We start from the raw sequence: 12,494 nt of genomic DNA on the forward strand, positions 1-12,494 counted from the left end.
CGTTCCTTCTACGGTATAATCCCCAAAGTTGTCCATCATCATTAAGCAAATATACTCATTAAGCAAATATACTACTGTTGATTTCTTCTAAAACATTTGGATTAAATAAAAATCTTTAGTTTTCAGATCTTAAAGATTAGTTTCATTGGCTATTCTTCAAAATGGAGAAACCGGACCTAAAAGTTCTTGCTAAAATAACATATCCATCATTTAAAGCATTATTTATACAAATGCATTTTATTGTTTTAAACAGAAAAGAAGAGGCAGAAAATATTTGCATATAATAAATCCTAGCTTATAAATGTAGTTTTTTAGTGGTGACATATCTAATCATCATTCAGGGATTTGTTTGTCTTTTAAATTGTTTCACTGTGTCTTGAGCACTGATATTAGAGAAAAACACATCTGGCATAAAATATAAACCAGTGTCTCAAACCACTGGAAGAACGTAGAGAGCAAACATGATTTTTCTTATTTCCTCTGATCTTTAGTAAAACAAAAGGTGATCTTTGGCATAGATTCATACTTTAAAGGCATTAATATTGCATTTATATCAGTTAAGCACTATACAAATATGCTGAGGGCTTTGAAAATAACCTTCATCAATTAAAAGGGAATAGAGGAAGCCTGAGTGTACAGGACCAACCACCTTAACACAAGTTCTACACATTCAGTGTTGGGATTGAACACACATTGAGGGCTGGAAGGAAGGACATTCAGGCTAGAGTTCTTACTCCTTTACTTATCTGGTTCTGGGCTCTGGAAGAAATATGGTTTCATATACCAGGAAATACTTAGCAGTGATAGGTACAAAAAAGGAAAAATTGCCCTCTCTAACTTTGCCTAATAGGAATCTTACTGTGGTGATAAATATTATACCATTACTCTCTTGAACAGTCATACTTGGAAGAGGATGTAGGGGGCTCGTAGGTGGCTGAAAGGAGGAAGGAATTACAAAGGAGTATTTCCCACTGATTCATTCCTAGTAGCACCAGAATTCTAGTCTGCAAATACCACTCTGCCTTAGGCAGGAAATGTCCTTCAGACAGGATTACCTTCCCACTAAACACTCTTGGGGGGGCAAGCACTAATTCTTAGGACTTAATTTCAAAAGGATAAAAAGGATCTTCCAAAACCACAGATGAACACCTACGTATCTTTCAAATCTTGTTTAGGAAGGGTGTAGGGGAAGACTACAAAAACCAGGATGGGAGACATGATTTGGTTAAAAATTAAATGCAGCATTTCAGCTCAGAAAGAATAATTAAGAGCTAAAAATGAATGATAAGGCCTCAGCACAGACCTCCGCAGGCAGTGACAAAGCGTAGAGCACCTGAGAGTGGCCCCACCAGGGAGATGAGCAGGGCCACACCCCAGCTACTCTGCCCCTCCAGTGGCAGAGAGCACCAGGACACAGTGTGTTTGTGGGATGGCTACCTTGGTGGCCAAGGCAGGATATGGGATGGGAAGTTTCCCTAGCACAGACATTGCTCGGGGGCATGGTAAAGACAGAATCAAATGACTCTTGATTTCCTCTGTGAAAGTTGGTTTTATACTGTGGGAAATTAGAAGGATTAAGCTGGGGAAAGGCAGGAAATGAATCCAGGCCCCAGATGCTGGGGCTCCCCAGCGGCCGCCTTCCCCTGCAGCAGCGAAGCTCACTTCTGAAAAGGACCAAGGTAGCATAGCCCAGGGAAGGCAGGCAGGGTCCGCAGCAGCAGGGAAAGCTCAAAACAATTTTTGGAGGCACAGTGATTTCCTTCTTAACTGACTTGCCTGGGCCCTGGGTCTTGGGAACCCGGAAGAGTAAATGGGGTCCAGCAGAGGGAGACAGAGGGAAATGTCTCCTAGGGATCAAGGGCAGAGCAAGGTGTCTGGCTAGTGTTCACTCTTGGATTCTGAGCTTATGTGAAGTCCATGAGCTAGAAACCCAGTCTGCCTGTTTGGGATAGAGTGTGCACGAGCGTAACTGTGTTTGAGAATACAGGCTTTATACGGAGACACGTTTCAAAGTGTCCATGAAAAAAGTATAAATGTTTTCTAATGTGAAGAGGCCCCTATTCCTTTCTGATGTGTCAGGCCAGGATGTGGCTTTCAACTCCCAGCAACTCTGGGTGGCTCCTGGGACTCAGATAATTTTCTTTCTGTTTAGTAGGGGTTTCTGTCCCAGCCAGGTTTGCCAGGTGCCTACTGGTACCAAGGAGTCTTTCTAACCCAGCGCAGTGTAAAACCAGCATCTGTTCGAATTTTGATTGAAGCAGCCTCTGCTTCTCGCACCGTCTCCTTCACAGACTGCATGAGGTTCTGGGCGTTGTGGACCAGCATCTCGGTGGCCTGCAAGGAAAGAGGTACTCTCCATTACTCACGGTCCCTGATGCAGCCCTGCCTCCAAAATAGGTTTCAGCCAGGTGTAGACTACAGCTAACCCCACTGGTACCTGGCATCCCCTGTACTTGCCCACATCACTGGTGGTTTAGCTGGATCACCCAAAAGGACCCAAAAGGGGACCATCACTGATTGTGTGCCTTCATATGACCTATAGCATGTACTTCTCTTGGTCGTCAAATATGCTCCTCCCTCAAGGCCCTGCTGTTCCCTCTACCTGGAATGTTCCTTCTCCAGGTATCCCCTGTCTCCTCCCTCACACCTCCTTCGGATCTTTGTTCACTTGTCACCTTGGTGAGGCCTTCCCTGCTCACATTATTTTAAATCACAAACCACCTCCCCAACTCCCAGCATTGCTCACCCTTCAATTCTTTCTTCATTTTTCTCCATGGAACCTCTATCATCACTAACTGATATACTATATAGTTTACCTAGGTTGTTTGGCTTTTTGTTTTTGTGGGGTTTTTTTTGGTTTTTTTTTTTTTTGAGACAGAGTCTTGTTTTGTCACCTGGGCTAGAGTGCCATGGCATCAGCCTGGCTCACAGCAACCTCAAACTCCTGGGCTTAAGCGATTCTCCTGCCTCAGCCTCCCGAGTAGCTGGACTACAGGCACTCACCACCACACCAGGCTACTTTTTTCTATTTTTGGTAGAGATGGGGTCTCACACTTGGTCAGGCTGGTCTCGATCTCCTGACCTCAAGCGATCCTCCTACCTTGGCCTCCCAGACTGCTAGGATTACAGGTAGAGCCACTGCTCCCAGCCAGTTGTTTGGGTTTGTTTGTGGTTTTGGGGGGGGGGTTTGTTTGTTTGTTTTTGAAAGAGTCTTGCTCTGTCGCCCAAGCTAGAGTGCAGTATGTGAGCATAGTTCACGGCAACCTAAAATTCCTGGGCTCAAGCAATGCCTTCTGCCTCAACCTCCTGAGTAGCTAGGACTACAGACACCTGCCACCATTCCCAGCTAATTTTTTCTATTTTTAGTAGAGACACGGTCTCGCTCTTGCTCAGGCTGGTCTGGAACTCCTGAGCTCAAGGGATGCTCCCACCTTAGCCTCCCAGGTCACTGGGACTACAGGCACATGCCTCCGTGCCTGGCTCATCCTTACTTCTATCTCTGTCAGAGAAACTTACAGAGAATACAAGAGAAGCACCTCCTTTGAGCTATCATTTCATTCTCAGCACAGACCTACACACGTCCTGTCACTAAAAAGCCTGCCCTATTCATCCTCCCTGAGGCACTGACGGCCCAGGGCTGGAAAGCGTGTAGTGGGTGGAGTGAATAATCACTGGAGGCCTCAGAGAACCAAACCTATTCCTGGGGGTAAAGAACTGAGTAGAGTCCTAACTGCCACTGATTCATAGTGTTACTTCAGACACTTAACCTCCCTACATACACCTCAATTTCCCATCTCCTGGCTGACAAAAGTTGCACAAGAGCTTTATTTCCAATTCCAAATTTCCAACGCATCTCCTCAACACAGGCTGTCCCCCCTGAGAGAGTCAGAGTCCATCCACATACTGAATACTCAATTCAGACGCAAAATTCCCCCAAAGCTGTAGTAAATTGCTGCAAAATGGCACAGAGGCTACTGGCAAGAAACCAAAAACAGCAGACACGCACCTGCTCAGACTCCTCATCACTGATGTTGGTCCGGCCCAGCATGGTGGCCTTCACTGTGGACAGGATTTTGAGCTGGGTGCTTATGGTTGGGATCCGCTCACATACCTAAAGAGAAAGTTTAATTGGGTATGTTTCCATGTTTGGCCAGCAAGTTCCTTGAGGGCAAGACTTATCCACCTCTGCATTCCCAGTGGCTGGCACACAGAAGGCACTCAAAACGTTAGCAGCAAGAGTCCACTTGTTTTCTCCCCAGGGTCAGTCCAGTCCCTTTGTTCAGAAACGGAAGCAGTTAAATTCTTTTATCTGATTAGGAAGTAAATTTTCCTGACTACGTTTTTCTGAAATACATACGTGTATTTCCCTTCTGCTATTCTTTCCCCTCTGAAGCGCCTCTTCTTCCTCTACTCACCTTTCTCCCTCCTGCTTTTCTTCCTCTCATATCCCTCCCACTCTGACACACACACACACACACACACACACACACACACACATGCGGCCTCTTTTCCCAAGTACCTGTAAGAGATTGGTTCTAATCCGCTTATCTGTGCACTGCTTGGCAACCTCCTTGGCCAATCGTGTCACCTCATCTGAGGCCTTGGCGATGTCCTTGGCACACTGGATGAGTGCCCGCTTGGTACCACTGCCCCCTCTTACCAGCCGAGACATCTCAGCCATCAGCAGAGCCATGCGCTTGGCTGCTGCAATGATGTCATTGCCCTAGAGAGAAGCAAAGACACAGTGTGAGCTCTGCCCACGCTCTGGCCAAGTTAAGAAGGGAAGTGGAAGTACAGAGAAGAGCGGAGGGAGCCTGCCCCTCCAGCATCCCTCTGGAAGCGGGAGAAGAGGAGAAAAGGACCATTCGTGAGTGATATGGACAGCACTGGAGAAAAAGAGAATGAGCCAGGACACTCGCCCAGCTCTCCGTGTCAAAGAGACAGAGAGAAATGACAGAGGAGAGAGGAGGGGGGAGAGAGAAGAGGGAAGGATGGAGAGAGACATCTCCTGACTGAGAAAAAGGAAGACCTAGATATTAGTCTGAAGGGCAGCATGTGCGCCCCAGGCACGGCACAGAATAAGCACTTCGGCATCTCCAGGTTAATCATGTCAATGACATGGGGACGGTGCCAGGGAGTTGGTTAAACAGGCATTTTCATTTCTATGGGGAGAAAGCAGCAGAGCTGATCTGAGGGGAAAAATACAGAAGAGCCTTTCCAGACGCTGAAATCAGCCCCCTCATCCCTACCCTTGTTGCAAATAGCAGCCAAGGACTCTCGGTACTTAACCAGAATTTAAAACCCCAAGTAACTATTCTCAGCCTGGGTGAGGAAAAAAAAAAGATATTTTCTGATCTAGACTGCTTTGGCCCTCCCTCTACTGCCTCTTGTTTTTCCCGTCAGCCTGAAAGAACACGTTGCTTTAATTTTTCACATGTAAAAGGGTAAAGAATCAATTCTTCAGGCCCCTCAGCTAAGTGAAGCCTCTGCTCTAGGGAACCTTCAGCTACGAGGATGCCAGGGGCGGCATCAGGAAAGCAGAAATCCTACGTCAGGCTGTAACTGCAATCCCCCTCCAACTAATGGCAGTTTATCTTAGACTTGGCATTTTGCTTTACTAAAACCTTCATGGGTCATAATAAAGAAATACACAAGTCATTTATTTTATACTCTGAAAGGCTCATCTTTTGGCTAATAACCGAAAATAACACCACTGAAATGTTTAAAACTACCTAAAATGCCAGGCCCTACTCATTTTTCCCCTCAGGCTCCTCAATTTCTACACAATGCAGTGAGGCAAACACAGACCATGCCGCTGCAGGGTGCTCTGTGGGAGACCTCCACAGCACCGTGAAGTGGCTGATCACTTATGCTGGAGGGTGTGTGACGTCCCAGGCAATAATTGAGGCCGGAGGGAACACAGATATGAGAAGAAATCATGAGGCGAGGGGTGTGTTAGAAGAGGCCCTCTAGGTCTGCCTCTTCCAGCACAGACCTGGGGTCATTCCAGGATTGCATGACCTTGGTTAGAAGACAGCATAGTGCCCTGGTTAGTTATTACCCATCACTCTTCAAACCCTTTCTTCTTGCAACATGCCACCTTGAAAGGGAAAAAAGTGATCACCCCCATCCCCCTACTCCCCAAACTAGCTTTGCTTCAGTCCCCAAGGACTGCGACTGCTGCCTGTCCTGCAGCCTTGAGCACTCCCTGTTTCCCTCCCACTGAGACACCTGGACAAGCAGTCAATGAAGCTCCCTTCTCTGTGGGCTCCCATCAAGGCCAGTATCTGCCACACAGCCAAGTGCAGGGCAGCAAGCAGTCCTCCCCAGAGACCCTGCCATGAAAAGCTGCTCCTGACCCTGACCAACTCTGCCTGAGCCATCAGTGAGAGGTCAGTGGGGGGCTCAATGGTCAGGCCAGGTGACCTTTTAATGGCTCTACAATGGTTCCTGACCTGGAAGTCACTGAGAGACACAACCGTGGCTTCCCCAGGGGTTTAAAGTTCTACTGATGGCCACAAGGTCGGTAAGAAAATGAATCTTTTCAAAAAGTGACCCCATCTCTCTCCATCCCCAGAACATAAATGCAACCCAATTAATCTAGCATTAGCAGACCTATGAAACTTGTGAAGCCAGTCCTGACAACATGGTGCAGACAGACAGATGCCCGCCCTGCTCAGACTCACAGGACCCGCACAGATCATGAGTGATGCAATGTGTCAAGGCTGCACATGGCCGGATGCATTTGGAGCAGCCCCCAACTGGGGGTGCTAATCAGTACCTTACTAGACCACTTGGTAGCTTCCCGATGCAAGGACTGAGCCGCGGCCAGAATGGGCTGGTTGACCGGCTGATTGGATGGCATTAACAGCAGCTCAGGTTCGTAATCGTCTTCCATGTCAGGGGGGACAGGGAACCCAACAGCATCAGCCGCATCTGCCTCAGCTACAACACCTATACCCACCTCAGCGGCTGGGATACCCGGCTTTGTCGATGGCGGGAAGGATGAGAAACAGGGATAGTGTTAGTAAGAGCAAAAGGACTTGGGAAACTGAGCTTCAGCTGGTTTAGTAACCAAAGCTTGCCTAGGATGGGAAAGAAAATGGCGCACATTCCAGAAGCCAGATACACCCAGCTCCACAGAAAGGGAGACTTGGCCTCTTGCACCACTCAGTCCAAGCCACCCTGTGGTGAATGAAGAAAAGGGATCATTCCACTGGCAAAGGGCTTGCAGAAAAATATTTATACCGAGAAAGCAAGTAGCATTCATTTTTTAATACACTTACTACCGAAGTTAAATTTGATGAGAGTAATTCTCACATCAGAATATTTTTGAGGAGCCAAACGACCAAATAATAGTAGCCAATTACCTTTGAAAGGAATCCAGAGAGAAACAGTAAATGCAGCCACACAAGTTGCCTTGAACAGAACAAAGTGAACACCCTGCTGGATCATATGGTCACTGTTCTACATTTTCCCAGGACACAGGAGGTGACTTGGGTCAGCTCTGTAGCTGCCAGACAGAGATTATCTCCTTCATGAGTTAAGAGCCCCAGAACTTAAAATGATAACATCGGAGGTAACAAATAACCAAGAAAGAGGTAGGAAAACAAACGTGATGGTGAGTAAAGAGGACTTACCAAGTACCAGCAATCGCCTAGCTGTAAGGACCCTCAAGAAGACACCCGTCCGCCTCCCCCACCCCGACACCATCTCAGGGAACCCACACGTCAGACCAAGCTCCCTACCCTTTCAAGGTTTGCAGCGACAAAGCTTCCACAATCTCTTATTGCATCCACTGCCAGTACTAACTCAGAAAGCTTTTCCTTGGGTACAACCCAAATCTCTTCTGTTGCAAAATGGGTTCTCACTCAGCCCAAACTCAACTTATCTAGTTCGCAGACAGAATAACATGTGGACTTAGCAACTGACCGCTGAGCTCAGAGGAGCCCTCATAGGAGCCCACAATTGGTGCTCATGAAAGAACAGGAACCGTGACGGGAAGAACATGAATTTAGCACCAGGGTGGGGATTATAAAAGGCCAGGGCAGGAGGCAAAGGGACCAGATGCTAAAAATAGGCTGAGGTGGAAAGAAAATAAAAGAAATTGCCTCAATGAAGCCTAACCATTTAGATGAAGAATGGTGAAAATACGTTTCTTACATAAAACATCTGTAACCAAGAGGAAGTAGAAGTTTGCATGGAATTTTATTTGAGGTTGCTGTCACTCCTAAAAGTTTTTTCCTGCACATGAAGCCTGTCTCCAAAAGGTGACAATGAAGCTGTAAGACTCAGGGCCTGCAAGAGGTTCAGATACCATCTAAACCCTTTTTCCTAAACCCTGTCTCAACCAAGACTCATCAATAACACAGATTATATCCTTCACGAGTTAAAAGGAAGAGAAGCCAGCTCACTGCTGCTAGGGTTCAGGGTCCCAAAGTGTACAGAGACAGACAGATTGACAGACACACACACATATATTCCTCCCCACCACCAAACACACGCGCGCACACACACACACACACCAAAGTCCAAGTAGCTCCTGACTTCACGCAACTCAAAGTCAGCAAACCCTTGATGCTCCAAACCTCAGGAGACAGCCAGACCTACGGACTTCTGGTCACAAACAGCACAGTGGGGCAAATATGTAGGACAATGCTGTCTGTATCTGCCCCTTTTATGTCTTACCTTTATAATTCACATATATTTTATGTTTCACTGCACAGTGTATCTGGGTTCATTGTAATGAAATTTTAATTTCCTTAAAAATCTTTGAGTAAAACCAAGCTTTACTGTCACCCTCCGCCACTCCCATGGGCACTGGGACTCTGCCACATAGTCCCAGGGGTGTGCATGCCACAGTTGGAGAGGTACTATTATAAATAATTCCACAGGTCAGGGGCAACACCAGCAAAGTCTCCATTCCTTCTTGGCGCCTAGGCTTTCGGCTAACGGTTCAGAACAACACAGAGTTAAAATTCAAAGTGAATTTCCCGGCCTGAAAAAAAATCCAAGATTAGCTGCAGGTGTAAGAGGTCCCTAAGGAAGTACAACCAATAGAAGAGCTTGAATGCATTGAGGATATGAAAAGAATAAAGGCAAATAGATGGTAGGAATAAAGATCCAGGGTTGCATGAGAAATAGTTTGGGACTAAGTTAGAACTACATTTCACTGTAAGGTTAGCAATAATATTTTGCTCTAATCTAGAAAAGCTACCACTCACTTTTCATCATTTAGGAGAAACTAGGCAAAATTTATTCATGGGACATGACTGCTGCAGCATCCAAATTTTCACCAACCACATTAACATCTACACCTTCAGATTTGCGGAGCTGGAGTTAGCCCGGAGCTGCCTTAGTTGACAGGTAAGATGATTGTGAGAAAGGACAGAGCACATGACTTCCAAGATACCAATCCACCTGCTTCAGTGAAAAAAAGGAAAGAAAATGCAAACATTTCCTCTAGATGTAGCATACTGAGCTCTGATAATAAGCGATGCAGCATCTAAAAACATTCAGCAATCCCAAGAAAGATAAACAAGTTCTAAAAGAGCCCAAATGTCCAGGGTCGGGGCAGCTGACGCACTAACAGAGAGGAAAGGAACCCTCTTCTCAAAGCACAGGCATCCTCGCTCTCACTTTGGCTGTGAGGAGAAATCATCAAGCACCGGAAACATCTCACTAAACCGCAGGGAAGAAGAACATGCTATCAGCAACATAGGAACCAAAGCAGAGAGAGAAGGTGAGTCCAGATAGACTCTTCTTTCTGGGCTGCGCATGTGGTTGTTCATCTGTGCTAAGACATCCTTTCTCAACAAGAAAAGCTTCATTACTTACCTTGCTAGACCATTTGCGAGCTTCATCATGGAGCTGCCTGGCAGCCATCATCATCGGCTGGTTAATCACCTCCCCGGCTTTCTGCTCAGGGAACTCTTCATCCTTCTCCTCTGGGGGTGGAGGCCTGGGCGGGGGGACTTCACCCTCAGGCAGAGGTGGTTTTGGAGGAGCAAGCTCATCTGTTAGCTAAAAAAGAGAATATGTAGGTTGTAAGTAAAGCCCTAGAAACTACTCCTCCTAGAATTCTTTCCTTTCCTCTGAAAAGCATCCCTAAAAAAGCCACCCACATTCACTCCATACAAAACTACCCACACTGAGCAGCTAGGACCACCTGCTTCAATCTCAACAGAAGCATATTTTCTTCATTTTCTTCTCCACAAAAAGCTAGCAGCTACTGTTCTAGTCATATCCCAGGGAGGCATGTACAACACTGCCAGATCAAAGATTCTGAAAACATCCCCAGAGAAGATGTAAGTTCTGGGCTGGTTCTATCAGACAGCAGCTGCATAGGCAAGTAACTTCTCTCCCTGTGGCCTCAGGATCCTCATCTGTCAATGGGGGGTAGCTAGACCAAATGCCCTCTAAGATCCTCATTCTAAATGTCTTGACTATTGATCACATACGAAGGCATTCCCCAGGAATAGCCTGGCCCTAACCACCCACCAAGAGCCCAGCTGGAAAGAATCAAAGGAAGTGTTGGAGGCTTGGGAAGCACTGTTCCTTAGCTGTGTGTGCAGTGACCCAATTTTGTCCTCAACCAACTTAGAAACTTAACATCTTACACTAACATTAAATATGGAAAAGTATCAAAGAGTAAATCAAATTATTGCCTTGATAAGCTATTCCAAAGGTCAAGGTGTTTCTAATACTGTCATTTGGAGTAAATGTCAAAAAATAATTCCCATTTCTGTTTCTAGGATTTGTATCTGCAAGATATTGCCCAGCTAGCCTCTTCCTACACCATGGAAAAATATATCCATGGTACCTTGGCGGAGAGGGGTATACCAAAAGATTTTAAATTATGGTTGGGAAAAAAAAATTTTTTTAAGCGTGTATTACTTTTGTTAGTAAAAAAAAAAAAAAAAAAAAAGTAAAGGGAAGAACCTACATAAGATTCCAACCACCCCAGTTTTACTGTTACAACTGGGAACATATAAAAGCTCCTTACCACAAGCTGTGCAGATTATTTCACTACAACTCACTACTTCATCACTCATCATATCCACACTTACCGAAGCCAGTTCCTCTGCTCCAGCCACTCCCCATATCACAGCAGACCAATGCCACACATACCTACCAACCCGTCCGTAAGAACTAGCTTATAACTGCACTAAATTTAGGAATGAAAATCAAGATCTTCCCCCCTCTAAGCTTCAAATAAAAGCTAAACCAAGCCACCTAGTAACTGAGGCTTGGAAACAATCTACCTCTCTCTTGCTGTAGTCACAACACCATACTGCTCAATTCTCCCCATATCTGAATTTACTTACTCGGAGTTGTTCAAGGTCTGGTGGAGGAGGCGGGAAGTCAGGCTCCTGAGGTTGGAAGGCTTCTCTGACCTTGGCCACTGCTCCCAGGATCCGATATCCCGAGTCCAGGAAGCTCTTTTGCAGGCCTAAACACGAGACACCCTCACTGTCAGCTGGGCAGGTCAATGCCCCAGAGCACTGTCTACCCAGCAGCAGAACTGGTTTCCACTAACAAAAGCTGGTCGTGAGGCTGCCAGTAAGCACCACAGGCAGTGATTGGAGGGGAGGGGGGTAGGGCAAGCCAGATACCCTGAGGCCTGCAAAGAGTTGGAAGTGTCATTTAGCTCTTCTGCAGTGTTCACAGTGCCTTATTGGCTGTAGACAACTAACAAGTACTTAGGAGATTCCTGGGTGTGGACACTCTGGGCTCAGGTGGCGCCCACTGCCTCTCATGAGGAGGCAGTCGAGAGATAAGCCTGCCCAGCTCAGAACACGGGCGATGTGCGTTTCAGATCGGGCGTACATCCCCTGTGGTACTTCTCACCTTTCTCTCTACTCCTTTGCTCTACTTGGCATTCAGCATGTTAACCCTTATGTTGCGCTGCTGCTACTGTGTCCAGTCGCCTGGAATTCAGGAATCCACTCAAACTACTAGAAACTCCAATTAGGACACCAAGCATGTCCTTAGTGATGGGGGATTGAGGATGTTGGAAAGATTCTGCCTGAGCCAGGGAGGAACAGGGCAGGGCAGCCCCTCCTTCCCACTCTCTCCCACTGACTACATTCTACTCATAGGTGAGACTAGAAACACTAGATGCTCAAAACAAGAAGGAATTCAGGTGATTCCAACCAAAGGAGTAGCTCCAATGATGATCTGCTTTAGTAGGACTGAAAATATGATCAAAATTTACCTAAGGGAAACCCGGATCATTCAGTGTAGGACATAGGAGATCCAGAGGTCAACTTAAGCCCTCCAGAGTTAACAGAAATAGAGAATGCTTTACAGAGAAAAAAGCATTTTAAGAAAAGCACAAGAGAAGTTAACACAAGCTACAAAAATTAAATGGATGGCAAATTAGTTATCAGGCATCTTTTGAGAAATTTCCAAAATAATGACTGACTAGAGCAAGGAGCTCTTTAGCCAGACAACATCAAGAAAGCACAGGGAAGTTGGTCCAAAGAAACTAA

At 46.2% G+C, this 12,494-nt stretch overlaps 1 protein-coding gene across 2 annotated transcripts in view; it reads right to left on the reverse strand.

Moving 5' to 3' along the window:
- Positions 1 to 221: 221 nt before the first annotated feature.
- The window catches only part of VCL (vinculin), a 102,108-nt gene continuing 89,835 nt past the window's right edge, over positions 222 to 12,494 (reverse strand). The window contains exons 17-22 of one of the 2 annotated variants that reach the window (XM_045568949.1): positions 11,328 to 11,452; positions 9,838 to 10,023; positions 6,782 to 6,985; positions 4,520 to 4,723; positions 4,007 to 4,111; positions 222 to 2,334 (exon numbers count right to left, since the gene is read on the reverse strand). In XM_045568949.1, coding sequence (XP_045424905.1) covers positions 2,188 to 2,334; positions 4,007 to 4,111; positions 4,520 to 4,723; positions 6,782 to 6,985; positions 9,838 to 10,023; positions 11,328 to 11,452 — 971 coding nt within the window. In that variant the 3' untranslated portion in view covers positions 222 to 2,187. The remainder of the gene's footprint in view (positions 2,335 to 4,006; positions 4,112 to 4,519; positions 4,724 to 6,781; positions 6,986 to 9,837; positions 10,024 to 11,327; positions 11,453 to 12,494) is intronic. The other variant, XM_045568948.1, reaches the window with a different exon arrangement.

Source organism: Lemur catta, chromosome 14 (genome assembly GCF_020740605.2).
Source record: "Lemur catta isolate mLemCat1 chromosome 14, mLemCat1.pri, whole genome shotgun sequence".
Taxonomy (NCBI): Eukaryota; Metazoa; Chordata; class Mammalia; order Primates; family Lemuridae; genus Lemur; species Lemur catta.